Source organism: Athene cunicularia (assembly GCF_003259725.1).
Source record: "Athene cunicularia isolate RWA chromosome 21 unlocalized genomic scaffold, athCun1 chr21_part1, whole genome shotgun sequence".
NCBI lineage: Eukaryota > Metazoa > Chordata > Aves > Strigiformes > Strigidae > Athene > Athene cunicularia.
Window position 1 is genome coordinate 3,544,930 of NW_020799127.1, and position 24,794 is coordinate 3,569,723.

The window sequence follows — 24,794 nt, forward strand, 5'->3', positions numbered from 1 at the left end:
ACAGCGCTGTTACTAGCTTCTCTTGGGTATAGACTCTTACTTTCTGGTTCTCACCTGCCAGTATTTTAATCACCACAATTTGCAAGCTGTCTTGCGAGTACTTGCTGTGTTAACAGAGTTATGGTGACCTGTTTTTCCTATTATTATTGATGCCTAAGAGGATTGAACATGAATCACTTAGGTATGTTTACACCTCGTTTCTCCTGTCTTATACCATGAGAGATAAACCCTTCCTTCTTTCTGCTATGACTTTAGAGCTGCTCTAGAAACCGTGGACCGTTTGACAGAGTCCCTGGATTTCACTGATTATGCTTCACGGATTATTCATCCCATTGTGCGAACACTAGATCAGAGCCCTGAGCTACGAACAACTGCAATGGACACCCTCTCCTCTCTGGTGTTCCAGCTGGGAAAGAAGGTAATAGTCTTCCTAGGCTTGACGTCTCATAGAAGGAGGGACTGTCCCAAAGATCAGGGCTTTAAAGTTGAATATTTTCAATGTGCTCACTCTGGATTTTAAAGAAAAGAGATTTTTATTTTTTTTTCCTCTCTTAGTTGTTTCTGGAATCAGGAGTTACTGAAATCACTTTCACAATTGGTTTCTTATAAGATCAGTGAAACAGAGGTGCAATTTTACTGCTCTTGATGACACTGAGTAATTAGCATTTGATGCATTCCCCTGTACAGTACCAGATTTTTATCCCGATGGTGAACAAAGTTCTGGTGCGACACAGAATTAACCATCAGCGCTATGATGTTCTTATCTGCAGAATTGTAAAGGTGAGTGGACAAGCATACAGCTGTTTGCATAAAGGCACTTTGGGGATGTTTTCATGTTGAAACACGTGTGGCTGGGAACTTCACTTTGAGTTGTTCCTAAAATGGAGAGTGGTTGTTGCTCTATTTGTGTGTTAAGTACAGCTTTTTAAGGAGACTTTGAGATTACATTGGGAAAATTATTGTCAGCCAGTATCAGTTATTTCCTGTAGAAAAATCACTGCAAGTTCTAGGTAAGTTCTCAGTAGTTCTTAAATGTAGATTTACATTATTTTTTCCACAGTTTCAAGACTTAAGGAGACCTTGTTATCTCAGTATGTTCTGTAGCATCCCACATTTCAAAACCTCACTAACTGCTTTGTGATTTGATTAGTGTGGAACAAGTAGCACACTGCAGTTTAAGGCTTACTAGTCAGTCAAGTAGGAAAGAGTGCTTGTTGAAGGTGTATTATTTTGACTTTTAATACTAGGAGCTAAGGTTTCTTACCAGTTATCTTGAATGATATCCCCTTTCTATTCAAGTTCTCTGGTTTAGAAGGTGTAATCATTTTAATGAAAGATGGTGGTTTGTTTCACAAATTTTGCTGTGAGATTGGATAGTGCTCTGATTTTACCATCCATTTGGCTTGTAGAAAATTGCTTTTGTGTGGGTGTGATTTCATTGTAAGCTATTTATTGTAGGGCTATACTCTTGCTGATGAAGAAGAGGATCCCCTGATTTATCAGCACCGAATGTTGAGAAGCAACCAGGGAGAAACTTTGGCCAGTGGTCCTGTGGAAACAGGTCCTATGAAGAAATTGCATGTTAGCACCATCAACCTGCAAAAGGTAAGACTGCACAGCATGGGTTTGCTGCTGAAGAGAGGAGCTACTGTGTCACATCTAAGGAGTTCGTCCAGCACATCTGAACTACACTGATTTACATCTCTTTTCTGTTTTCAGTTCTGTACAAAACTGAGGTCAAAATAGTGTCTGAGACTCTCTAAAATTAGAAGGTGCTAAGCATCTTTAAAGACAGGAGAAGCTGAATTATCAGACTAATAATGGCTGTGAAGTAATCCTGACAGCTGCTTCTTATGTGAAGTATGCACAAGACTTCCTAGATCCCAAGGAATCATCTGTAGAGTCTAGAGACATCTGTTTCAGAGTCTCTGCCTTTTTTTATCAGCCGCTTCTTACATCTTAGTGCCATATTCTCTTGAATCCAGTGTAGAACTTAATAGCTAAGCGCTGGCTACTTTGAACAGTAAATGCATGTAGCACTCAGTTCAGTAATGGAATGGGTTGGTTTGAAAATGCTTGGCCTAAAAATAAAGTTCTAAATACATTAAGTATTTTTAAGCTGATGTTTCAATAGTGGCTTCAGCTCTTGGTGTATTTTTGTAGGGGAAGAATTATTCTTGTTAAATTCTTGGCATGTCATGAGAGGAATACATTTAGGGAAGATTTCTTAGAAATGAGACTGAAATACTGCAAATTATCTGGTAAAGGTACGGATTTCAGGGAATTATGGAGGGAATCTCAACAATGTGATTTGGAGCTGTAAAGAAGTAATGCTGCCTGCTGATGGATTTCTTCTGCTTTTGGATAGTGCTTCATTTGACAGTTGAATTGTCTTGCTTTGTACCGCAGGCATGGGGAGCAGCAAGAAGAGTTTCCAAAGATGACTGGTTGGAATGGTTAAGACGACTGAGTTTGGAGCTGCTGAAAGATTCCTCCTCACCATCCCTGCGCTCATGCTGGGCCCTGGCTCAGGCATATAATCCTATGGCTCGGTAGAGTAATTCTGGCTTTTTCGGATCAGTTGACATTGCAGATGCAAGCCAGATATTATAAGGGGAAAGTTACTTAAAAGCTCTTAGATTCCATAAATAGAGAAAGTTCCTTCTATGGGACAAATCAAATAGCTAGCAACTTGATTTCATTTCCACCCTTCTCAGTTGGCTGCTCCATGATGTGCACAAAATCTTTCAGTGGAATTCTGCATGTTAGTCTAGAAATAACATAAGGCACAAAAAAGTGAAGCTGGAAAAACAGCAAGGCATGAAATAGTTTCAAGGATCTACTGTGGGTGAATAAAAATGCCTCTGAGTGGAATAAGCCACAGTGCTTTATTTCTTTTGCAACCAGTATGTCTGGAGAAACTTGGAGTTTCTATAAGCAGTTGCCTGTTTATCTTTCTTGGTGATATACAATGGTCACCTCAGTGCATATGAATCTGACTACTGCTCTTTGAAAAGTGTTCATTCCAGGTTTAACTTTGTCTTAATGTGAGTTTTATCATTTTTGAAATAGAAGGGTAAACAGCATGATAAAAAGTCAGCAGTTTCTAGGCAGGCAGAGGTAATGCTGGTGTCCTCCATGTATGTTCCATGCATCTCAAACCCACCCCATAGTATTTCACTACAGTACCAGTGGTGACAAGGGCTGTCGCTGTATCTGTTTTTCATCACCTTTCCTCATTCTCAAGCTTTGCCACTAACACAAAATCCAGCTATTGCAGTCCCCTAGTGAGCACAGAAAACAAAAGTGTAGCTGCTTGTGTGTCCGGAAAAATGTACAATCATCTTTTTCACTACATTTGCTTGTGATCTCAGTCAGACTTAGGCCTCATTCTTCATAGCAGAAGAGAAGAGCACCCCTGCTGCTATGAAGAGTTTGTTCTAGCCTGAAATACTTGCTTAGCATATGATTGTACAGTTTCTACTATTGTAGTATATCATCATATATTTTTAAAATGCAGGTTTCACTGTTTGGTGCAGAAGTTAGCTTTATGAAAACTAATTAATATTTATTGCAGGTAAACATATAAATGCATTCTGTAGCTCTCTTTCTCTGAACATGAAGGCAAGTCCACTGTCAAATAAACTACTTCTTATGAATAATGAATCCCTAGCTCTCACTCTCTTTTGTTTTTCTCCTCAGAGATCTCTTCAATGCTGCTTTTGTTTCATGCTGGTCTGAACTGAATGAAGACCAGCAGGATGAGCTGATCCGAAGCATTGAATTAGCCCTGACTTCTCAGGACATTGCAGAAGTCACTCAGACTCTCCTGAACTTGGCGGAATTTATGGAACACAGTGACAAGGTAGAGATGCTGTTAGGCAACTCTTTTCTAATGCTGGCTATCTGGCTGATGTCTGCTCTATGGAAAGGGCATGAAGAGTTCATGCATACTTCTTTTTTTATACTCATCCTGCTTTTGATGTATGTGCTTCTACCCAGGGTCCACTGCCTTTGAGAGATGATAATGGCATTGTCCTCCTGGGGGAAAGAGCTGCAAAATGTCGAGCATATGCCAAGGCCCTTCACTACAAGGAGCTGGAATTTCAAAAGGGTCCCACCCCGGCCATTCTAGAATCTCTCATCAGGTAGGACCACAACTGATGAGATTTCTGCTCTTGCATCAGTACCCAATTTAGGATACCATTAGAATGAATCTGGACAATTTTTAGGATTTCACACTCTGCCACAAGACTTTGTTGTGAGCTTACAAATTTGCTTACAGATGTACACTCCTAGCTGCTGAGTTCTGCTTTTCTGTTACACAGTTAAAATGATGATAGAGACTGTGGGAAGTTGTGCAGGAAAAAGTGGAGTCTTCTGATTTCTCTCACCCTTCAAGTTCAGTATGGGATGTCATGGAGTAGCTGTAAGTTAGATGAGAGAGGTTTCTACACCTACATGTAAATAATTAAAATCACTATCAAATTCTGCTCATCTAGCTTAGGTAGGTCTCATTCTTCATATATCAAATAGAAGATTTTATAACAAGAGTGTATTGTTTCTTGAGCTTTGTCAACAAGAAAGATGGAAATACCTTTACAGGATTTGGTACTAAACTACATGTTTTAAAATGTGAATCTCAGTTTTTTATCACAGAAATGTTAACTGTCATTTGAGATGGACAAATTTATTTTGGTTGAGGAAAAACTTTGCTTTGTCTGTATGCAGTGAATTTTTCAGCCCTCCTACTTCCTTGGAGTTGGGCTTTCCTGTTTTTTCCCCTCTTTTATTCTTTCATCATTTGTCCTCTCTTGTTTTTCTGAGGAAAACATACAATTCAGTGTATTCCCTTTCTTGGCCACAATCACTTCTGCAGCTGTTTCTTTTATGTATCAAAAAGCAAGTTAAGGAGCAAAGACTTGAAATAAAGCAGGATTAAAAATGAAAGACAATTTATTGGAGATGAAAAAGTTTAGAAACCTTTAAAAATCCATTTTATAGACCACAGTTAAAATAGTTCCAACTATAGTTCCACACTGTTGCCATTTACAGTATGAATAATCAAACATATGTAAGACAATTCCCAAGACACCTTTCTCTTCCATTTCACACAAGACTGAACAATTTAAATTAGATTCAAACTCTCTTTAGGATGAATAAAAATAGATATATTAACTATAACTATCTTTTCCAACATATTCAAACAGCTGTATGGCTACAGGAGGAGTCTCTTTTTTTAAACTTTTAACACTGTGTTATGTAAGGGAGAAACATACTGATTTTTGACATAACATATCTAGGTAACTTGTAACTGGGGTAGTTTTCAGAACAGATTTTAATATTTCTCAGCATAGTATGCCAGCAAACACTCCCTTATGTTTGAATAACTTTTGGCACTTAGGGATTCTCTGGTGTGTACTAGTGTTTTGCTCAGGGATACAGTGGTTTTAACTGTTGGGAGTTGAGTTTTTTTGGCTGGGTCTGGATTTTTTTGCTAATCTGCTGAGTCTTACCAACATACAGCACACTTACATTGTAACCTGAACATAATTTTATGGAATCCCAGAAAGTTGCTTTCTGGTTTATCAATCTTTAGGTGATCTGTGTATAGGAATAAGCACCACAGAGCATATGGAACAAATCCTCCCTCCAGGGTTGCTATCTGCTGGTTGCAGCCCTCTGGGGACTTATTTGAGGCAACAGCAGGAGATGGCAGTAAAACTTCAGGAGACAACCTAGGCAGTACTAATTAATCCAAAATTGAACTTGATTTTTTTCTTCTCTGGGAAGATAAGCCACTTACTATACACTAAAGAAAGGTGCACCAGTGATGCTTCTGACTGAATTCTCTGGTTTGAAATGAGTACATAATTTTTGCTGAGTCCCCCTTAAAAGGAATTACTCAGCAATGCTTACTCTAGACCCTGAAAGAAATGCAACGAGGAAGGTTTCTTTTTTTCAGTCCCTGCCTGGTTGGGTAATACTAAGGCAACCCACTAGTCCCAGTGCCAGTGAAAGCACACCAGTAGGTTTTCTGAAGGTGCTGTAATTCTGTTCTAACACTGTATTTTTCCCTTTGGAAAGAGCCTTAGGAGGAAATAAGTTTGAGCCCTGATGACTCTAGTGGCTGTGGCTGGTGCTTACTGTGCCTTGGTGTTTGTGTGTGTGCGTAGCCAGTGTGTAGCTGTTGTGCATAGATGAATTGAACAATTATTTGGCTGATTTTGATCTGTCTGCTGCCCACCTGTGCAGTGGCATCGTCTAGCTGTACAATCAAATATTGGTCCCCTCTTAAGGTTTGAAATCCTCTGGCCGTATCTTCATCTCCACTCTCTTCAACGAATAGGTTGATCCATGCCATCCATACCAGGTGATGCCATCCATGTTCTTGGTGTGTTCTCCTTTGCGGTAGTAAACCCCGTTCAGATTGGAATCTGTGCAGCAGTTGTACCAGTATCCACCTTTTCAGAAAATAAATGAACAGTTTCCTAGTGAGCCATTTAATACAAAACGTACCTGTTTTAAGTAATAATAATTATTGCTCATTCCTGAAGAGAGTGATCAGAATGAATCATTTAATCCCTGGAGCCTGTGGCCCTAAGAGCTGGGATTGCAGGTAAATTCAAAGCTTTACATACTAAATGCACAAAGGCTTTATGGTTACATAGTCAAATTAGCCCAGTAGCTTTTAATTTAGTTGCTCATTCCTCTTAGAATATTTCCTTGACATGTTTCTGACTCTGAGAGTTAGTATAGGAAATGAATTTGGGTTCTTAGCTTGGGCATCTTAAGGTGTTTGAAAGGTTTCTGGACTCTGCAAATAAACTGTACTACTTTTAGACTGTTATCAACAATTTTATTTGCGTGTTGCCTGAGGGCACAATGGGGAAATTAAGGATAAAGGGCAAAACAGAGTGAAGACAATTATCTCTGTGAGACAACTCATATAAAGATAATAAATTAAATGAAGAGAGAAACCTCATTAGAGACTCTTTAATAGGAATAAAGATTAGAATTCAGGTTGAACCTTGAGGTTGTGTATAGGATAAGAATAGAGGAGAATAATTAAAAGTCGCTAACACAAGAATTGAAACCTCATAAAAATATAAGAAAAAAAAAAAAGCCTTGTAGATATGCAGGAATAACTTCCTGCATCACTGAATTAAGATAGTCTGGCAGATTGGGAGATAGAGATAATGGACTGGGTAACGGTATGTGTAGATGATGGACAGTGGCTCTGTGTAAATCAGCTTGTGTAAAACTGCCAGATTTCCCACATAACAGATAAGTGTATGTCCCAGAATTGGTCACCTCTCCCTTGATTTACCATTCAGATTCTTGGACAGAGTGAGTCTTGGGTGCTCTACAAATTACCCAGGCCACTCTTTCAGGACAGGAATTTTTTGTGTGTTTGTTTGTTTTACCTTTACGGAACTGGGCACAGTCATCCACGCACTTATCGTTGTCCTTGTCCTTCGTGCTGAAGGCTGTGTTGTTGTGGTACCTTAGGGAGTCACGCCCTGTGTTGCCAGTGTAGTTTCCCAGAAAAAGACGATAGCTATTTATTTCGTTGCTCAGGGTGAATTGCTTATACTGTGCATAGCGTATGTTGCCTTCCCAATCCTGCCACAGAACAATGAAGAAAAAAAAGTCCAATTAAAAATTATGAAAAGACTCCACCATCTATGGTTATATACAGTGCATGTTGCATATCTTTTTCTCAGTCCTAGATTTTTCACGAGGTTTTTTTTTCCCATCTCAGATTGCAGAAACTTATCTATCAAGGCAAATAATCTTTCCAGAGCAAATAATTGTGTTTCCAAGTCTTAACTGCACTGGTGTTAAACAATATGTATGGAAACCTGGTGTGCAGCTCTTCCATTCAACACCTGTGCTGCCTCAAGAATTTTTTTTCGTTTCTGAAACAGTGACTTTTAGATATAAAGCCTTTCAACTCACTTTCTCCATTATACATATCCCATCCCTCAATAAAATAGTCAATAAAATCCCCCTCCCTACTATAAAGTAGTCTAAGTCAAACCAAAGCCTTTAGTGGACTGTAGAAATTGTTTTGGGGTAATACAATGCAAACTCTTGTACACAAGCTGGAAGGAAGTGCTGCAAAAGTCTTGGAGTCTTTAAAACTTCTTGGGCCACCTCTCTGAATCTTGAAATCTGAGGTGGTCAGCAGTTAGATCTCTGTCTGCAGTGGGTTCCATGACACTTTCTAAAGGCCCCTGAGTTCCTTAAGGCATAGTCTGTATGCAGAGAGAAGGCTGTCCCTACTGACTTTGCAGGGTGGAGAACGTAATTCTGTCTTGTCCTTGAATGTATCGCTAGGTCTATCCTATCTCTTCTCTAATTAAAGCATGCAAATTCTTTGGGCCTCCTATATATCAACAGGAGATGGTATCTGCAGCTAGAGGATCACTTTGTACAAAAAACCTTTTGCTGCTGAAATTAGGAGCTTATTAATTACCTCCAATTCCACTCGCAGAACAGTGGGGCGTCTTGAAAGTCGGTAGATATTTTCATTTCCCAGCCAAAAATCTCCCCGAATATTGCCAAATCCTTCCCTGTATTGTTTCCAGTCCCTATTGAAAGATGTCAAACCAACTTTACGTCTTTGGATGATAGTCCAGCCACCTCCATCTGTCTCCATGTCACAGAACACCTAGAACAGGAAAAAAAGGCAGCACACTTAGGAAGGTTCAGTTCTCATAACACAAGCCAAGACATTGTTTCAGATTTCACAACTTGAAGAAATTCCTATTTTGATTAAAAGTCTTTGGAGAAAATCTTTTAAATGAATCCTTTTTCTTTTTACCCCTCTTAAATATACACTTTTTTCTGCCTTGAAGTTGGCCTACATAAAAATGCTGATTCAAAGTGCAGGGTATCGTAGCTCAGTTTGTGCTCTTTTCATCTCTGATAGATAAGTATCTCTTATATTTGAAGGGCATGTAATATATATTGTATACTTGACATTCTTACCTCCAGATCTGGACTCCCCAAAAATTCATCAGATGGTAGCTTGTAAACTCCAGAGATTCGGTAGTTCTTCTGGTAAAGGGATGAGCAGTCATAGACAGCATCTACTTGAATCAGAACCAGAAAGTAAGATTCTGAACAGCAAGAACTCCCCTCTGTGGTTTCTGTAAAGCTTAGTTTGTAATATAAGGAATAATTAAGTGAAGAAGACTTCCCACAAGTCTAACGTTTTCTTGACATGGCTCAATTGTGATCAGTGCATGCGTTGGAAAAAAGGGTTGTAGCAGTAGAACTTCCCCCCCGCCCTGCCCCTTTCCTATCCAAAGAGACATCTCTGCTTGCTTTTCACATTGTACTGTGCTTGTGGTAAAAAGGTACATATTTGCTGTGTCCTGTCCTGTCACCTCCAAATAATAAATGCTTATCTAATCGAATGGCTACATCTGCTGCCAGATGCCTGTTTTGATTGTGAACTTGAACAGGGTAGCTGAGTTTGTGGATGAGGCGTATTTGCTTAGCACTTCTTGCACTAGAGCCTGGGACAGAGATGGTGGCTTTTAGCTGTGGTCAGTCTGTCAGTCTCTGCAAGCCTCCCTTCCTCCTGGTCTAGGAGCTGGCTTGAAGATGGTAAAATGCACAGCTGCTGTTCTGAGGAAGAGAAACTAGCTGAAGCAGGGCTTTATCCATTCTGACAGTTTTCAATTTAGTGCAGACTAACTGTCTCTTACCTGGTGAGGTGAGATGCATCTGTTTGAAATACCTTCTGGGTCAGTTTCTTCTGTGTGTTACTGTGTTTTTACCAAACCTTTACTATAGCTCCAAATAGATTTGTTATGGTATCATTTTTGTTTAAGACCTACTGTAAACAGTGATGTGTCAAAACCAGCCAAGTGGAACTTTTTGTAAGAAGAATTTAGTAAATAGATTTTGAAGTTTTTTCCTTCGAATTTAAAAAAAGATATCCAAATGAAGTCTTTTGGCAAATCCAGTTATCTCAGACAACAGCAGTTTCTTTTTAAGGAAGTTTTAAACTTGTTGCAGTGAATTTCATTTTAAGAGAAAAGTCAACAAAATTTACACTTTCTTCTGGAAGTGGCTTTACAGGTAGCTGACCTACAAAATGCACCTGCATTCCGTGTTTAGTACAGGCCTGTGCAATCACTGCATGCAGTGAAATTTTCCCTCAGGGAAAAGAGACTTTTGAACAATTTAACTGTGTTTTGGCTAGGCTTATATCACAGTTTGCATCTTGCATCATCTACAGCCTTGAATTTTTGAGAATTATCATTCAAATAATGAGTCACTCTTTTACTCGAATTCAGAGATAGTCATAAAGATACAATTACAAATCTCCAGTAATGCTTGGAGAGCATTTCTAATTGTTTTACCAACTTCTAGTCCCCTGTCAGCACAGTGAACTCGGAGACTATTACTGCCAGAGCCATTCCCTGACAAAGCCAGCTCCCTTTCTTTTTGGATTGGTACTGTAGTACTCAGAAAATGAAATATTAGGCTTATTTTCTCCCTGTACAAGTACAGTACCTGTTGAGTTTTTCCACTCCCTGACAACAGATCTACAGATATTAGAATACAGCTGGTTCTTTGGACTTCTGACAGATGAATTCAAGCAATTTTTTTCTGGAACTCAGTACTTAAAGTACTTGAAGCAGAAGTATTCAGTATGCATACTTGTAAATCGCGTTAGTGGGACACGCTAGCATTAAGAACTCGTCATTAGTTCATTCTGTGCATTAAGAGGTGTATCTGGGAGCTTGGTGACTCCCTCCTTACCAGCTGAAGTTTGTGTGACCGTCTGAGCTGCCTGGAGTTGCATGATATCTATCTGGTTGTTCATTTCGGAGTATTTGCTCTCAGCATCAATGAGGCGGGACTCCATCTGCTTGGTGCTCCCTTCCAGCTCCATCACCTGCATGACCACGTTCACCCAGTCACCTTCCTGCTTCTTGCTCAGCTCCTGCAGCATTCTGCTCAGGTTGGCTACCTGCAGCTTGAGCTCCTTAATCTCATCGCAGCAGCCTGTCATCTTGGACTGTGCATTCCCATTGATTGTTCTCCTTTTAGGAGGCTTCTGCAGCAGTGCTGGATAGATTGCCACAGACACAGTGACAATGCAGAGCCATGCCAGCTGAGCAGTGGATCTTGTTGGCATTTTTGCTTACAGCAACAGAAAATTTCCAGCTGACTGCGGGTAGGCTGAATGCAGCTGGGGTAGGTATGAAATTTTCTGCAAGTGCTACAGCAGACTGGTACCTAGCTTTCTTCCAATGAATTGAGTCTCCGAAGGTGGAGCCTGAAGAAGTAGCTTTTTTTTTTTTTTTTTTTCAGACCCCTCCTGTCAGAGTCTATGCACTTTGAAAGTCTGTCTCAAAGCATCTTATATACTATTCTTCTGTTTACCTCCACCCCCCTGAAGCTATGAAGAGCTTTCTGGCCCCTCCCAGTTCATCTGTTTTTATCAGGTGTCTACAGGGTAAAGTTGGAACAGGTTTCAGCCAGGAAAGGTTGGGAAGAGTGGGAGAGACTTCACTCAGTTCTGTTTTGAAGGGGTGTGGGAGAGAGCTCGGAAATGAGGAGAGTTTCCAGCAATTATTGCCTATTGGATTGTAGCCCTCTTGGTGACTAGTTCTGGCACTCCAATAATACAAGAGCGTTAAGAGGTCCAGAATGTGAAAGGGCTGTCCAAACAGGATGAGTTTATAAAAGTTCAAGGAAGGTAACTCCATAGTAGGTAGCCCTAGATGCAACAAGTCCTACTAATATATTTCCCAGAAGCTGTAGGGGGTAATTCTGTTGTATTTCTTAATTTAGGTAATATTTTAGCAAATTCATCAGTTCAGCATCTAATCCTCCTCTCTCAGGACACTGGTGTCTCTGCGCTTTGTTTTGTAGGATTCAGTGCTGTTCTTTTTAGAGATGGAATATCTCAGGGTGGGATGGAAAGAAGTCTGCAAAATATGTAAGTCAAAAGCTATGCCTCTGTACTCATAGCGGACAAGGAAAAGGACATAAAGTAATGCTGAAAGACAGTCTAGTTAAGATTGACAAGAGATGGGTTGTACAGGGAATGTGATCTGTCTAACTCCAGTATTATGGAGGCCAGTTTATTAACAGGGTTTTAAAAGAGGAAAATCTGTGGGTAATTAAAACGTTCACAGTTAGATAAAGTGTAGATTTAAGAATAAATCTTAGATCTTTAGACACTCAGAGGTTAAGGAGCAGCTCACTGAGACAACAACTTCCAGTTTCCTCTTTGATATCTTTTAGCAGTTCAAAAGTTGATAATAGGTGTTTGATCCCAAAGTAGAACAGTTTCAGCAGCGGTGCAGCCTTTTGCAAAAGGTCTGCCGCTGTTGTTCTAGATCCTTATGGATAAGTTGTTTCTCCACAGGCCAGCTGCTCTGTAATTGCCTGACGTGTAGGTTCTTGCATCTTCCTGCTAAGTGGCTGATTGTGGTAACTGGCAGAGATAAGTTGCAGATGGAGGAGTTAATGATTTATGTATCTGCTTCTGGGGTAAATGCCATGAAAGCTTCTTGGTGTCCAAGAAAACAAAAGAAAGCTAATCTTGCTTTTTTTTTTTTTTTTTTTTTTTTTTTCTTTTCACAAAGAAAATTAGGACAAACCCGACAGACACATACTATCTTATATAGAACTTCTTTTGCTGATCCAAAGTGACTGCTGGATTTCTGCCTAATTAGAGAAGATAAGAAAAGCCTTACTGATCTGACATTAGACTTTTAGAAAAATAGGAAGCACAATTTCTTGTTGGTGTGGTTTCTCTTCCTCCTTAGCTTTGTTACACTTGCTGCTAAATGCTTTGTTTCTGACTCCGGTTTGCACCACAGCCGGCTAATAGTTTTTCTGCAGAACAGCAATGAGAGACCCCACAGGGTGCAAAGATTCAGGAAGGTGAAAGCATCAAAGCACTCAAGGGGCAGAATATGAATACATAAACCTGAATTTTCTTAGAGGAGGAAGAGGGAATCTTTTGGAGGAGGTCAGAATTAGATCTCCAAACAGGCAGCGTGTGAGTGTCTTGAGCTTCATTGTGGGTGACTGCCTGTGTGCTGGATTTCAGGCAGAAACCTCTATAGTCCATAGCATCAGCTGGTGAGGCTACTGTGTGGTATTGGTGACCTGACAGGTTGCCAGAGATATGCAAGTACAATTTGATTAAAATACTGAGGATACCTCCACAGCAGACCGTAGGCTTCAGTCACGTTTTTGTCATGGACATTCCAGAAACCTTCCATAGCAAAATTGCTTTTTATACTTCAGACCAGAAAGTGCCACTGCACATAGATGAAAGCCTGACCTTTTTGTTCTGCCTCTAATCCCGTCTGAGCCCTCTTCCAGCTGGAGCTTCTGTCATTCCCAGGGGCAAATTCTTCTCAGGCTTCCTCTGATGAGAAACATGTTTTTGTTGAAGTTGGAATAAAGAATAGGACAGTCCACACTCTGGCTTCTCTGCCCCAAAAAGCCACTCTACTGACACCCCCATTGTGTTACACAGGACTCTGATCCATTCTGCTCTCACTCACCGTAACTCATCTGTCTTGTGCAGTCTGAATTTCACACACAGATGAGGGGCTGATGTGGAAGAGGGGAGCCACTTGTAGGTCCATACATTTCCTCTTGATACAAATTCTGGAAGGATCAGAGATTCAGCCAAACTCTGTTGCACACAGATGTTACAAAACAGTGCAGAAGGGCCTCCGAATCCCCTGTCTAAACTGGAGTATTTAATTGGAAATGAGACAGCCAGGGTTTTATTTTGGGTTCAGCCTCTGATTTGTGTACCCTTATGCAAGCCATCTTTTTCTTGTGTATTTTGATTTTACCTGTTTTAAAACACAGATAATACTTTTTTATTCTCTCACTTTATTCTGAGGGGGTGACAACAGACATATTATGCAGGAATGGAAAAGAGCACAAATCTTCCCATCTGTCATTACTTTTGAGGAAGCGTTAAGAGAGATTTGGGCAGACAGATCTCTCTTGGCAGAGACCTTAACTTTAATGGAATTTGACTACTTTATGAGTATTTGAAAGATGAATCTTTCCCTGTTGCTTGGAGAACTGAGTATAGTCGCTTAAGCATCAATAGCTACTGATGCTAGTCATTGCCAGATTAGGTCAGCTGTAGAAGTTGACAGTCTGTAGGAAACTCTTCCACTGTTATGTACTAGTGTACTTACAACTTGAATTCAGGATCCTGTTCCGTTTTTGGAAAGAGGCATAGTTTTGGGCATAGCTAGAGAGAAACTAGTTGTGATTATTGAATGGGTCCTAGTGCTATTTTTTTTTTCCTTTCCCCAATACTGATAGATAAATTGAGTATCATTTGGTCTGAAATCCATCCCCCTAGTTTCCCTCCATTATATTTTGTATGTGAAAATATTCTGCTACATGATAGCTAAAAGGATGAGATCTAAAGTCAAGAGCATGAGGCAAATCCTTTTTGACTTTGGTAATAATGTATGTTTGAAATGGTTGGGAGAATTGAGTCTAAACATGATTGCAGTTAATATGTACCCTATGCTTACAATGTTGGTTGATGTTACCAAATTCAAGTATATTAGTATTACTTGATTAGAACCAGCTATCTCTTGTAGCTGGAGGGCCAGATTAAATCAGAGGTGGGTTTAAATGACTGCCTTGTCTGGGAAGCTGTTCTGGCAGGTGTATGTGAAGCTGAGACAAGAAGAAAAGCTCAGTGCCCTGTGGCTATTTATTTGGTAGCCTGTCATTGCAAAACCCTTAATAGGCATCCGGCAAATGCTCAGAATCTAGCATTCCTGGTGCTTGCTGAGATGGCAAAGGCTCTCATCAGCGCTCTCCTGGCAGATCACAGGAGTCCATACTTTGTTGAAGCTCTGTGAAATACTGCTTTCCCCTCCCAGGAACTGTGAAACTCTTCACCTCTGGCTTTGGAGATGCTCATAAATGTTCTAACATTCACTCTGCTATAGCTTTACAGTAATGAGTAAATCCCTAGTAAAGACAAAATTGTCTACTGCAAATACTTATTTTAAATCTCTGAAGTTATGTAGGTACAGGTAGAACAAATGAGAGGGCCTGATGAGAAACAAAACACTGATACTTCCTACAATTATTTGTGATTTCTTTTTTATTTAATGTATCACTTCTTTGCATAACCAATACACAAAGACTCTGGCTGTTTCACCTTTTTCTGCTATCATCTTCCTTGTCAATTTTTTTCTTCTCTGCTTAACAGTTTTTACTGCTTTTCCTTTCAGATCACATGAATGTTTATTTGCAAGCATTTATATCAAGATTGGAAATTTGTCCAGTTTTAATGCCTGCGAGCAAGGTGGTGCACCCTTGCTGTGAAAGGCTGAAGGGGCTGCTGCCCTGGCCTGTAAGCTGTCAGTCATCACAGCTGTTTATTGAAAACAGCTCTTTGCTGGTATTGGTTTCTCAAACATACTTATTCCCAGCATGGGAATAATTTTTAGTGGCATGATGGAAATGCATTGGCCTTTGGAGTTGTTCTGGGGACAATTAATAGTTTTCTGAGGTTTACTGAATCAAGGACTCAGATGCCTGAAAACAAATAAACTGTAGAACTGGGGAAATGGGCCAACACAGCCAGTTCCTGGTGCCAGAGGATTATCTGTTCCCCAGAGTATCCACAGAGGAGCAGTGCCTTCCACTTCTAATCCCAGAAGCAAGCTCTTAGCACTTCTTCAGAAGGAAAAACAAGCTTGACTTAGGTTGGTAGAATCTGTGGCATAGAGGAACTTTTTAAACAAACTGGGGGAGACTAAAAAAAAAAAAAGTTTGGCTTCTTGACTAGACTTCATACACAAGCTGCTTTATTGCAAAAACAAGGTTTCTTTACCAAATTTTGAGATGTTTTCAGGCAATAGGGAATGTGTGTGTGCCCTCACAGATAGGATTGGGATCTCCTGAAAAGGCTCTGTTAAAAGAAAGTTTCATTTTTATGGAAAGGTAGGTAAGGATCTAGTCTTTTACTTCTGACTTCTTGGAGATTTAATATCTTTTGAGTGACAGAGAATATTGAGACACTCTCAAAGAAAATGGAAGACTGAAAAGCTCCCAGGACTGTATAAACGAGAATATTTCTGGTAAACGTTAGACATCTATGCCTGGGGTTTGTGGAAGAGAAAAGTCCATCACTTGAGCACTCTTCCTGCTGAAGACAGTAAAGTTGTCTTTCATTTCCAGTCCATGTCTGATTTCTGTTTAAATAGCCGTTATAATATACAAACTATAGGAGTATATTTCTCTTAAATAGTGTTCTTTTTTCTGATTCTAGCTTAGCATGCTCCATTTTAGTCCTTTGCACATTTAACCTTTCACTACTAATAAAATTCAAAGATTTAAGATTTTTGACCGTGATTTTTATATCAGGTAGTTTGCCAAGGGTAGTCACTTTGTTCAATTACTGTCATTCCATCCCTACGAATTTTTTTCATTAGGTGCCTTGTCACAGTTTAATATCCCACTTGTCATGATCAAGTGCTACAAATAGGTTGGGGTTGGGCAGGAGGATTGTATGTTATCCTGACTACAGTATAGATATTGATAAACAGGGGGGGACATTATCTATAATCTTGATTTTAACTTTTCACAAAGCTTTCTGTGCCAGTCTCGTTTCCTTATCCACCTGCCCCTTACAGCTGCTGAAGATTGTGCACTTGGAATATTGGAATTAATGCTTTTCTTATTGTGATTGACATCAATTTTAATTCTACTGTGCTGCATTATGTAATTATGAAGTGAGTCCAGGTGAGCCAAACTCATACAAAACTTCATTGATGAAAATCAGTTTTACAACTAAGTAATCCTCATTCTGAAGGAAAATACAAGGATGGTAATGTTGCTTTGTTGTTTCTTCTAATCACTTTGTTTATTGCATAAAACGTGAAATAAAATGGTGGGTATTAAACAGTGAAATTAATACATTAGTTCAAACTATATCAAAATCTTGTTGATATGACTTAGGCAATCTCGTTATTTCTGTGGACTCCCGTTTTTATAGTCTACCTGCAAACGTGAGGACAGCTCTGTCTTGAAATAGTTTCAGAAGATTTTATGTACATGTGGCATTTGAAAAAATATAATTTTGAAATGTTTTACTAGAGCATTAATATTGGAAGACTGCCAGTCCAGCATAATAGCTGAATACTTAGGCCTTTCCTGAAAGATGATATATGTAACCTATGACCTACCAAACTTATACCTAAAAACTTCCAAGTAAGGAGATAGTCATCTTTTATGACCCGTTTCTGAGCCTTCAAGTAAAGTAGGTGGTAGTGGTGGCGTTTTTCTAGCTTCTAAACAAAACAATGAACAGATGAATATGTTCTACTTTCAGTGGATGTGGATCTTCACCTTAATATTAAACTTCATAGTATCCTGAATTGGGAACAACAGGAAGGACACAACCCAGTAAACAAAGACTTAAGTTACAGTCTACTGAGTTAGCCAACAGTGTTGTTTCTATCTTGAGAAATGTTTACCCACCTCTCCTTTAATCAAGAAAGATTTTGTAGTTTATCTTTTTCCAAATACAAGGAGAAATCTATCCCCCTGATTCTAATCCGGTAAACTGCTGTGATTTCCAGCAGCAACACTGTGACTAAAACCCCCTGGCAACTCTGCCTGGCTGGAATATTAGTCCTTCAGGGCCTTGTCTGTGTGCCTGGATGCTTTTCGGTAGTGTTGTTCATTCTGTCCAGGTTCCAGCACAATAACTAGAAAACAGCTACATAGTGCTTTAAGAGCGTTATAAAATTTAAGATGATTATTCTGCCTGAGCACAGACCTCTTCAGCTCTGCAGGGAGAGAGGCAATGCCTTAACGGGAGGAAGGTGAAAGGGTAGGGAAGCACAGAATGCCATGAGTTCTAAATATGTGTATTGAATGTGTTAACAGGAGTCCATGTGGAAATGTTTTTACCAGAGAAGTACAATCTTCAGGCCCGCTCTCGGAGAATTTGTATGCAGAGAGTTGTGGGTCTGTTGAAAATACATTCCAGTCAGCTGTGGTAGTAGTGATTTTTGGGAACTATACTTCCAACACTCAGAGCACGCTGCATCCAGCAGATGAGAAAAAGCAGAAATCTGAGGTCTTTCAGAACAAACAAAAAACCTCCAAAACACAAGATCAGAACTTAATCCACAAACAGCTGTGTTTCCCTTGGTCTGTAAAACTGAATAGCAAAATGATGCAGTGATTACTAAGATCTTATTCCTCTGAAGAAATACATCAGTGAATGTTCAGCCATATTAATAAAGCCCACTTTGATGCATGAGTCTTGCTTTGGAGGGATTTTTGTACAACTGACAGTTGTATTTCTCTGTTTAGCTCTATTTCTGCCAAAGCAGCGAGTGCTGTTGCTCCCCTCTCCCCCCATTTTGTGTATATGCTACTTCAACGTGATATGTCAAAACATGAAATAATTGACAGGAGATTTCCCAGTCAGCGCCTTATCCTAGTCCACAAAATTACCTATCTTTACTCACTGTGTGGGCTAGATCATTTGTTACAAGAGAGTAATTTATGATTAATAATGACAAGGCAGCATTATATCTACTGCATATTCTTTTAAATCAAAGTTGTTCTCCTTCCTCTTCCCTTCTTTCCCCTCCCTTTGCTTAAATCTAGCCATAGACAGCTTTGAAACATTTAATTCTACTTTGGACAGCCAAGAAATACGAAACAAAAAAAAGAGTAATTGAGTGCACCAGGGAACATCAGCAAAAGAGCAGTGTTAATTGTTGAAGAATAAAAGATAATGGCCAATTTTCTCAGGAAGCATTGACAAGAAAGATAAGTTGGAAGTAATTAACTGTCTGACATGCTGGAAGTGATGTTTCTGCCAGTGGCTCTAAATCGTTGGGATATGAGATGTGACAGCCATTTATCACTTTTATGAGGCACTGCTGCATAGCTTTCCCTTGGGAAGCATGGAATTAGTATGTTCTTTGACTATCTTGCTAAAAAAAAAAAAAAGGCATGCATGTATTTCAAGTGCTTCCCGTTTTTGGGTGCCTGTCTTGAACTGTGATTATGGTGCATTTGTAGCCTGACTAAATCTGATTTGAGCTCAAGCCATTCTGAGGTCCTGTTTCCAAGAGTATTTTATTTCACCTTCCCAGATATGCAGAGTGTGTCTAGGAGTTTGGTTCTTTAGTTGTCAGGAAAGGGATCTTCTGCAGACAGAAGAAATACAGCACCCATTTGAAAATTTTCCCTCTTTGGCTGTTTAGAGTACTACCTTTAATACTACAGATTTCCTTGTCTCTTACTGATCAACAGGTCTCTCATGGAGGGGAAAAATACACAATCATTCTGATGAGAGCAGACAAGAAGGGACGTTTCTGAAAGCTGCCTCTATCTGTGGCAGTATATTCAAAGACCATTGAAAGTCTCTTTGCATTGCTCTCAGTTGACATGTCTTGTTTTGTTAGGTTATGCTGTTTCCATTCCACATGTTAACTAGTATTAATATTGGACTGTAGTGTGTGTTGTGATGTTGTTTTGAACAACGTGCACTTCTTGTTCTCCAGAACCACTAGAGAAAGAGGAGAGCAATGAGCAAGAGACTGTAAATAAGCTTTATAAAATAACAGGAGCATTATAAAAACTTTATTTCCTTGTAACATTGGGGTTTAGCAAAAGCACTGATCACCAAGCACCAATGTGCAGACAGAGCTATTTCTGATAGTAAGATCAGAAAAACAATGTGAAATAGAAATGATTTAAGAGAACAGCTGTAGATGGTGTTGCTGAACTGGAGAACCAGGCTCGTGTAGCCCATTTGCTTGTGCTTCACAAAGTTCAGCTGCCCTTGCAAATCAGGGTGCCTCACTGGTACAGAGTGAAGACTGGTTGTGATCACAGGAGTTTCTGGCACGTTCCTGAAAACCAGAGAAAGAAGAGCACCAGTGCTGGTTAGTACCAGTGCAGAGGCATTATATAAAACATGAAACTGAAAGTAGGGTTGGTTGCAAGCTTTTAGTGTGCGTTCCTGGTGACATTTGTCAACTGTTCTAATGATTGCTTCCTGGATCGTTAAAATCTCTACTCTGATTTTTAAAGGAATGGGCGGTCTGTTTAAGAAAAAGGGGAAAGATTCAGAACTGCAAAGCTCTTTAAGTGTAGCTGTTTGAGAAATTATGGCTTTCAGACTATGGGCAGCTGTTCTTCTCCCTATGCAGACTGCTATTTAGAATTGATAATCATATAGAACACCATTTCATGTAACAAGTCTTGAGAATATGTGCAGAGAATATGTGTGCACCTATTGTTTTGCAAATATGTAATCACTGAGTGTCTTATGTAGTCTAATCATTCACTTGAAAGATTTAAAGAAAAAGGAGGGTGTTCCATGGGTATTTCTAAATGATAGAGCTTGGTATTATCAAACAGAAGCTCATACCACCCCCTAATAATTGCCAACTGTGTTAAATGGTCTTTCTCTTCCTACCTTTTTAGTATTAACAATAAACTGCAACAGCCAGAAGCAGCTGCTGGAGTACTGGAATATGCCATGAAGCACTTTGGGGAGCTGGTGAGTCCTGCTGGATAACTCTTCTTCATGTCTTATGTTTTCACGTTTCTCAGAGGTTTTTTTAATGTCTTTGTGTGTGGTGTAAGGTGGTGGTGTGTTTTTTTCAACCATATTGAAGTTTGATCCCTGCCCATAATACTGCCTTGTTCATACTGAAGGTGCCTTGCTGCCTGTGGGGATGCACTGCATACAGGTAGGATAGCTGGGGAAGGCTGCAAGAACCTGACTTGGAGGAGACTTTAGCAGCTATTGTTGACACTAAATGCAGCTGTGTGGAGCTAGGAACTTTACAAAATAAGTCATTTTATTTAGAAGACAGGAAGGGAGGGAGTAAGTTCCTGTTCTAAGCTTTAAATGCTTGAGGGTTTTTGAGAAACTGCATCAACACCTTCCAGGTAAGGATTTAATGGAAGTTGTGCCTCTAGCCTCACTCATCCAGGAGGCACATGAATTTGCTGGAGAGTTCACAGATATTATTTAGAACAGCAAATTAGCTAGTCCCTTACAATTTTGACTGCTCATAGAAATAAAATAATCCCGTTCTGCATTTGTTCTGGGTCTTTCTCTGCACGACTTACCTTTTTTCCTCTTTTCTTTTTTATACGCATTTAATTTGTGTTCAGGAACTAAAGCATCTATGCTCTGCTGCCAAGTCTACTCTATTAAAAAGATGATTTTTGCAATGATAATTCCTGCAGTGCCTTGGGGTCATTGGGAAAAGGAAGGCAGCCCCAGCAGCACATTAGATTCACCTCTTTCATTAGGAACCACTAGAAAGTGAGAACAGATATAAGCGCAGAATGGTGGAATTCTATTGGTGCAGGATTATGTGTGGTTTTGACCTAGGCTGGAAAAAAAGTCTTTTCTGGGAGAAGGACTTCAGAACATCTTTGCAGGGTCTTATGGTTCTTTGGGTGGATAGAGCAGAGCTCTGTTACCTGATTCTGACCTCACTCTTTAGCAGCAATGTAGTTCTAGCAGTAGATGTAGCTCAAAACACAGAGTTTGCCAGAATAGGCAGTGAAAAGAGATGAAGAGGAGCTGTGAGGTCTACTTTCAGGAACTTACTTGAAATGTTATGACTGAGCTGAGAAGTTAAAAGGCTGGTGTATATAAAAGTGGAAGACCTGGCATGCAGAACATGGTTTATACTGACCCTGCCCACAGGGCTGGGAAAAAAATCTATTCTGCAGCCTGTGTCAAGACATGAGCTGCCAAGGACTGAGCAGAAAAACATTGGCAGAGATACGTATGGAAAAAATATTAAGTCATTTTATTTCTTGAAAATTAGAAACAAAATCTTGAAACAAAGGCTGAAGAAAAGTTTGTGCAGCTGATAAGGATCATTGCTTGGCTTACTTTTAAAGTCTTTGTTACAAACCACAGCCTTTACTTGTGAGGGCTGTGATTAGACCCCAACATCATACTACCTGCTGTATTAAAAAATGGCCTAGCAATAGCCAGACATATAGTGTACTGTTTGTTTTAGTTTTTTTTTCCAGTTAGTCACTCCGTTCCTGAACATGGGACTGTTCTTGTTTAAATGCAAGCATGTGCAATAATGGGAAGTGAATATTTTATAGGTTTAACCTTTTTCCTATTCCACTCACTCCCCCTCTCCAAAAAGAAAAGCACCAGCTACTGAGCTAGTATTTTAATGTCACTGAATAGGGGGATGATGGTTGACTGGTACCTCTGGTAAACCTGAATTCGTTTCTGTGCAGGTGAAGCAATACTCAGGATTCCTGGTTTTTTGCACTAGCTCAAGGCTTTTCTCTGTATTGTAGAAGTCCATGAGGATAATTAGAATGAAAAAAGGGCTAAGTGAACACCACAGACACAGATTTTTTTCCAGGAGAAGCTGTGGTAGTTAATATAGAATGGGGAATGTTAATCCCACTGTTTATTCTGATTTTTTTTTATTTTTTTTTTTCCCCCCTGTAGGAAATTCAAGCTACCTGGTATGAAAAGCTTCATGAGTGGGAAGATGCTCTGGTGGCCTATGACAAAAAGATGGACACAAACAAAGATGATCCTGAGCTGATGCTAGGGCGCATGCGGTGCTTGGAAGCACTTGGTGAATGGTAAGAGGGGAATACCTGAGGACTGAGGAAAATGGTGCCTTTAAAAATGGTGCCTAACTCTTCTCTGGATGCTGTCATCCAGGTGAAATTTTTTTTGCATGAGTTCCTATTTACTCCTGCTTGCTTAATAGCTTGAGTATTTCCAGTGACTTCTCACTTTGTTCATTGAAGTCAGAATTGGTAATAACATTTCTAAGGCTCTTGGGACGGGCCATCTAATAAGTTAAGGTCTCTCTGAAAGAGAATCTGCAGTCTTATGATCAGATCAATCCATTTTTAACACGAGGAAATTGTAAATGGAGGGGACCTCTCTGGAAACATTAACTGAGCAGCACTTGTCAAAAACAGTCATAAAAGGAGCTTGTGGCCTTCTTTTTTAAACTCTGATTAAAACATGAGAGATTTCTGCATTTATTCATGGTCAGACCTATGCCTATACAGAATGTATGGTCTTTTGCACAGGTGAAATTGTCTGCTTCCCAGTAGTCACCTGGATGTAAGATTATGCCAAATAAATTGCTCCCACTTTAAAACCCTTTTGTCCATCTTGTAGATGGCTGACTTCTTAATTATTACTCTTTTTTCAGCATTCATTAAGCATTGTCTTCATGGACATTCGGTATTTCAAATTCTGTGTTAAATATGTGTTGTGAACATGTAACTGATTAGAGTCAGTTTTTGTGAGAGGGTGAGCTAGTAGGGACTTAAAACTTGCTAGTTAACTGGGGGCTTCTCTTTTTCTCTCTGTTCACTTCAATTCAAAGAAGATAATTGGAGAAGGCATCCTGTGCACTGTAGCATGCAGTTCTACCCAGGGGCATATGTGATTTGGTCCAGGTTCCGCCTTTCTACTGAACTTTTCATGTCACTAGAGCTCTCTCCTGATGGGTCCTGACGTGAACCCATGGGATGGCACAGAGTAAGGAGATTCCTCTTCACTAAAGTCATTTTACTGTTAGAGAAACAGAGCTGTTTGAGAAACCTAATTCTGACAGCATTTTTCTGCCCTTTTTGTTTCTAGATGAGGGTGAGGCATACTGGGCGTAGCTTTTTTCAGTAGGAAAAATAGATTTCTCCCTCCCTCCTGCAGGACATGTATTTGTGTAAAGCGTCCTCTCTGAACCATCTTCTTCACATATCAGTGACAAATATATTACAAAAGGATGCTTTTCTTCTGTTGGAGCTAGATATTGTGCATCTATTGAGAGTCTGCAGTGATAGGAGTAATCTCACAAAGATCTGTGTGCCTGCTGTGGTGCCTCTGACATGTTTTTCCAAATTGAGATGTGCCTTTGCAAAGTGCTGTCTGCTACCTTGCAACTGTCTATAGAGACATGCTGAGACTGAGGATCCCATGGTTTGGTGCTGATATTCTTCAGGAGTGTTCAACTTGACTATTTGTGCTGCTGGAATCTGCTTGGTAGAACATGACAGTTAATCTAGAACTGATATTATGCAGCACCATTATCTCAGTACTCTGTGCAGTGACGTTTTGAAAGCCAAAATATTCTTAGCCATTTGTGTCCTGATGTAATTATATCTGCAAGAGCCATACTACTTTATTGGCATCTATGAGGTCCCGATTTACTGCTGTTGCTAGATTTGTCTTGGTTTTCCATTTGTTTTGAGGTGTGTGGTTTTTGTTTTTGTTTTTGTTTTTTTTTATCCTGGACCATTAAGCTGTCAGAATGACTGTCTTGCCTGTGGCAGCCCATCGGTTCTGTTTGACTAACTCCCCTTCCTTTTGTGAGGGAAGAGGATGCCAGTAGAGAAGGCGAGTTGGCCTCCCCCACAGTTGGCAGCTATTCCACTGCTACAGAGTATCCAGCCCGAGAAATTCTGGAACTGCAACACCCACAATAATTGGTTTGATTAGTGGAGCATTCACAGTTGATTTAAAAGAAATAATATGAAAAATTCTGATGCTTCCTCTCCGCTGGCGACGAAGGATTCAGATCCCTTCTGAGATCTTGCCATAACAAGTCTTCATCCTAGGTTACAGCAGCATTGATTCTCTAGTCTCTGTCTTCAAACTTGATGATGTGTTTATCCAAAACATTTGATAGCAGGAGCCATGCACAAGCTATTCAGATCATATGTCTCTGGCACTGACACCTGCGAAGAATTTT

The 24,794-nt window shown here is 39.8% G+C and overlaps 2 protein-coding genes across 3 annotated transcripts in view; one reads left to right on the forward strand and one right to left on the reverse strand.

Moving 5' to 3' along the window:
• Nucleotides 1-24,794, forward strand: part of MTOR (mechanistic target of rapamycin kinase) — a 65,538-nt gene that overhangs the window by 14,668 nt on the left and 26,076 nt on the right. For both annotated transcript variants that reach the window (XM_026862625.1, XM_026862626.1), the window contains 8 exons: nucleotides 256-418; nucleotides 688-780; nucleotides 1,459-1,605; nucleotides 2,410-2,552; nucleotides 3,703-3,865; nucleotides 4,003-4,148; nucleotides 20,506-20,581; nucleotides 22,526-22,665. In XM_026862625.1, the coding sequence (XP_026718426.1) occupies nucleotides 256-418; nucleotides 688-780; nucleotides 1,459-1,605; nucleotides 2,410-2,552; nucleotides 3,703-3,865; nucleotides 4,003-4,148; nucleotides 20,506-20,581; nucleotides 22,526-22,665 (1,071 nt within the window). The remainder of the gene's footprint in view (nucleotides 1-255; nucleotides 419-687; nucleotides 781-1,458; nucleotides 1,606-2,409; nucleotides 2,553-3,702; nucleotides 3,866-4,002; nucleotides 4,149-20,505; nucleotides 20,582-22,525; nucleotides 22,666-24,794) is intronic.
• On the reverse strand, nucleotides 5,739-11,255 carry ANGPTL7 (angiopoietin like 7). Its single transcript, XM_026862627.1, has 5 exons — nucleotides 10,786-11,255; nucleotides 8,998-9,098; nucleotides 8,483-8,677; nucleotides 7,428-7,626; nucleotides 5,739-6,464 (listed from the first exon to the last, which is right to left on the reverse strand). The coding sequence occupies exons 1-5, from the start codon at nucleotides 11,162-11,164 to the stop codon at nucleotides 6,295-6,297; spliced, it is 1,044 nt and encodes a 347-aa protein (XP_026718428.1). The 5' UTR covers nucleotides 11,165-11,255; the 3' UTR covers nucleotides 5,739-6,294.

Excerpts from the sequence above, each read along its gene's own strand:
- ANGPTL7 (XM_026862627.1), bottom strand. The coding sequence starts at position 11,164 with ATGCCAACAAGATCCACTGCTCAGCTGGCATGGCTCTGCATTGTCACT. Across the intron at positions 9,099-10,785 it reads GGTCACACAAACTTCAGCTG|ATGCTGTCTATGACTGCTCA; the intron begins GTAAGGAGGGAG and ends TGATTCAAGTAG. Across the intron at positions 7,627-8,482 it reads TTCTGCGAGTGGAATTGGAG|GATTGGGAAGGCAACATACG; the intron begins GTAATTAATAAG and ends GTTCTGTGGCAG.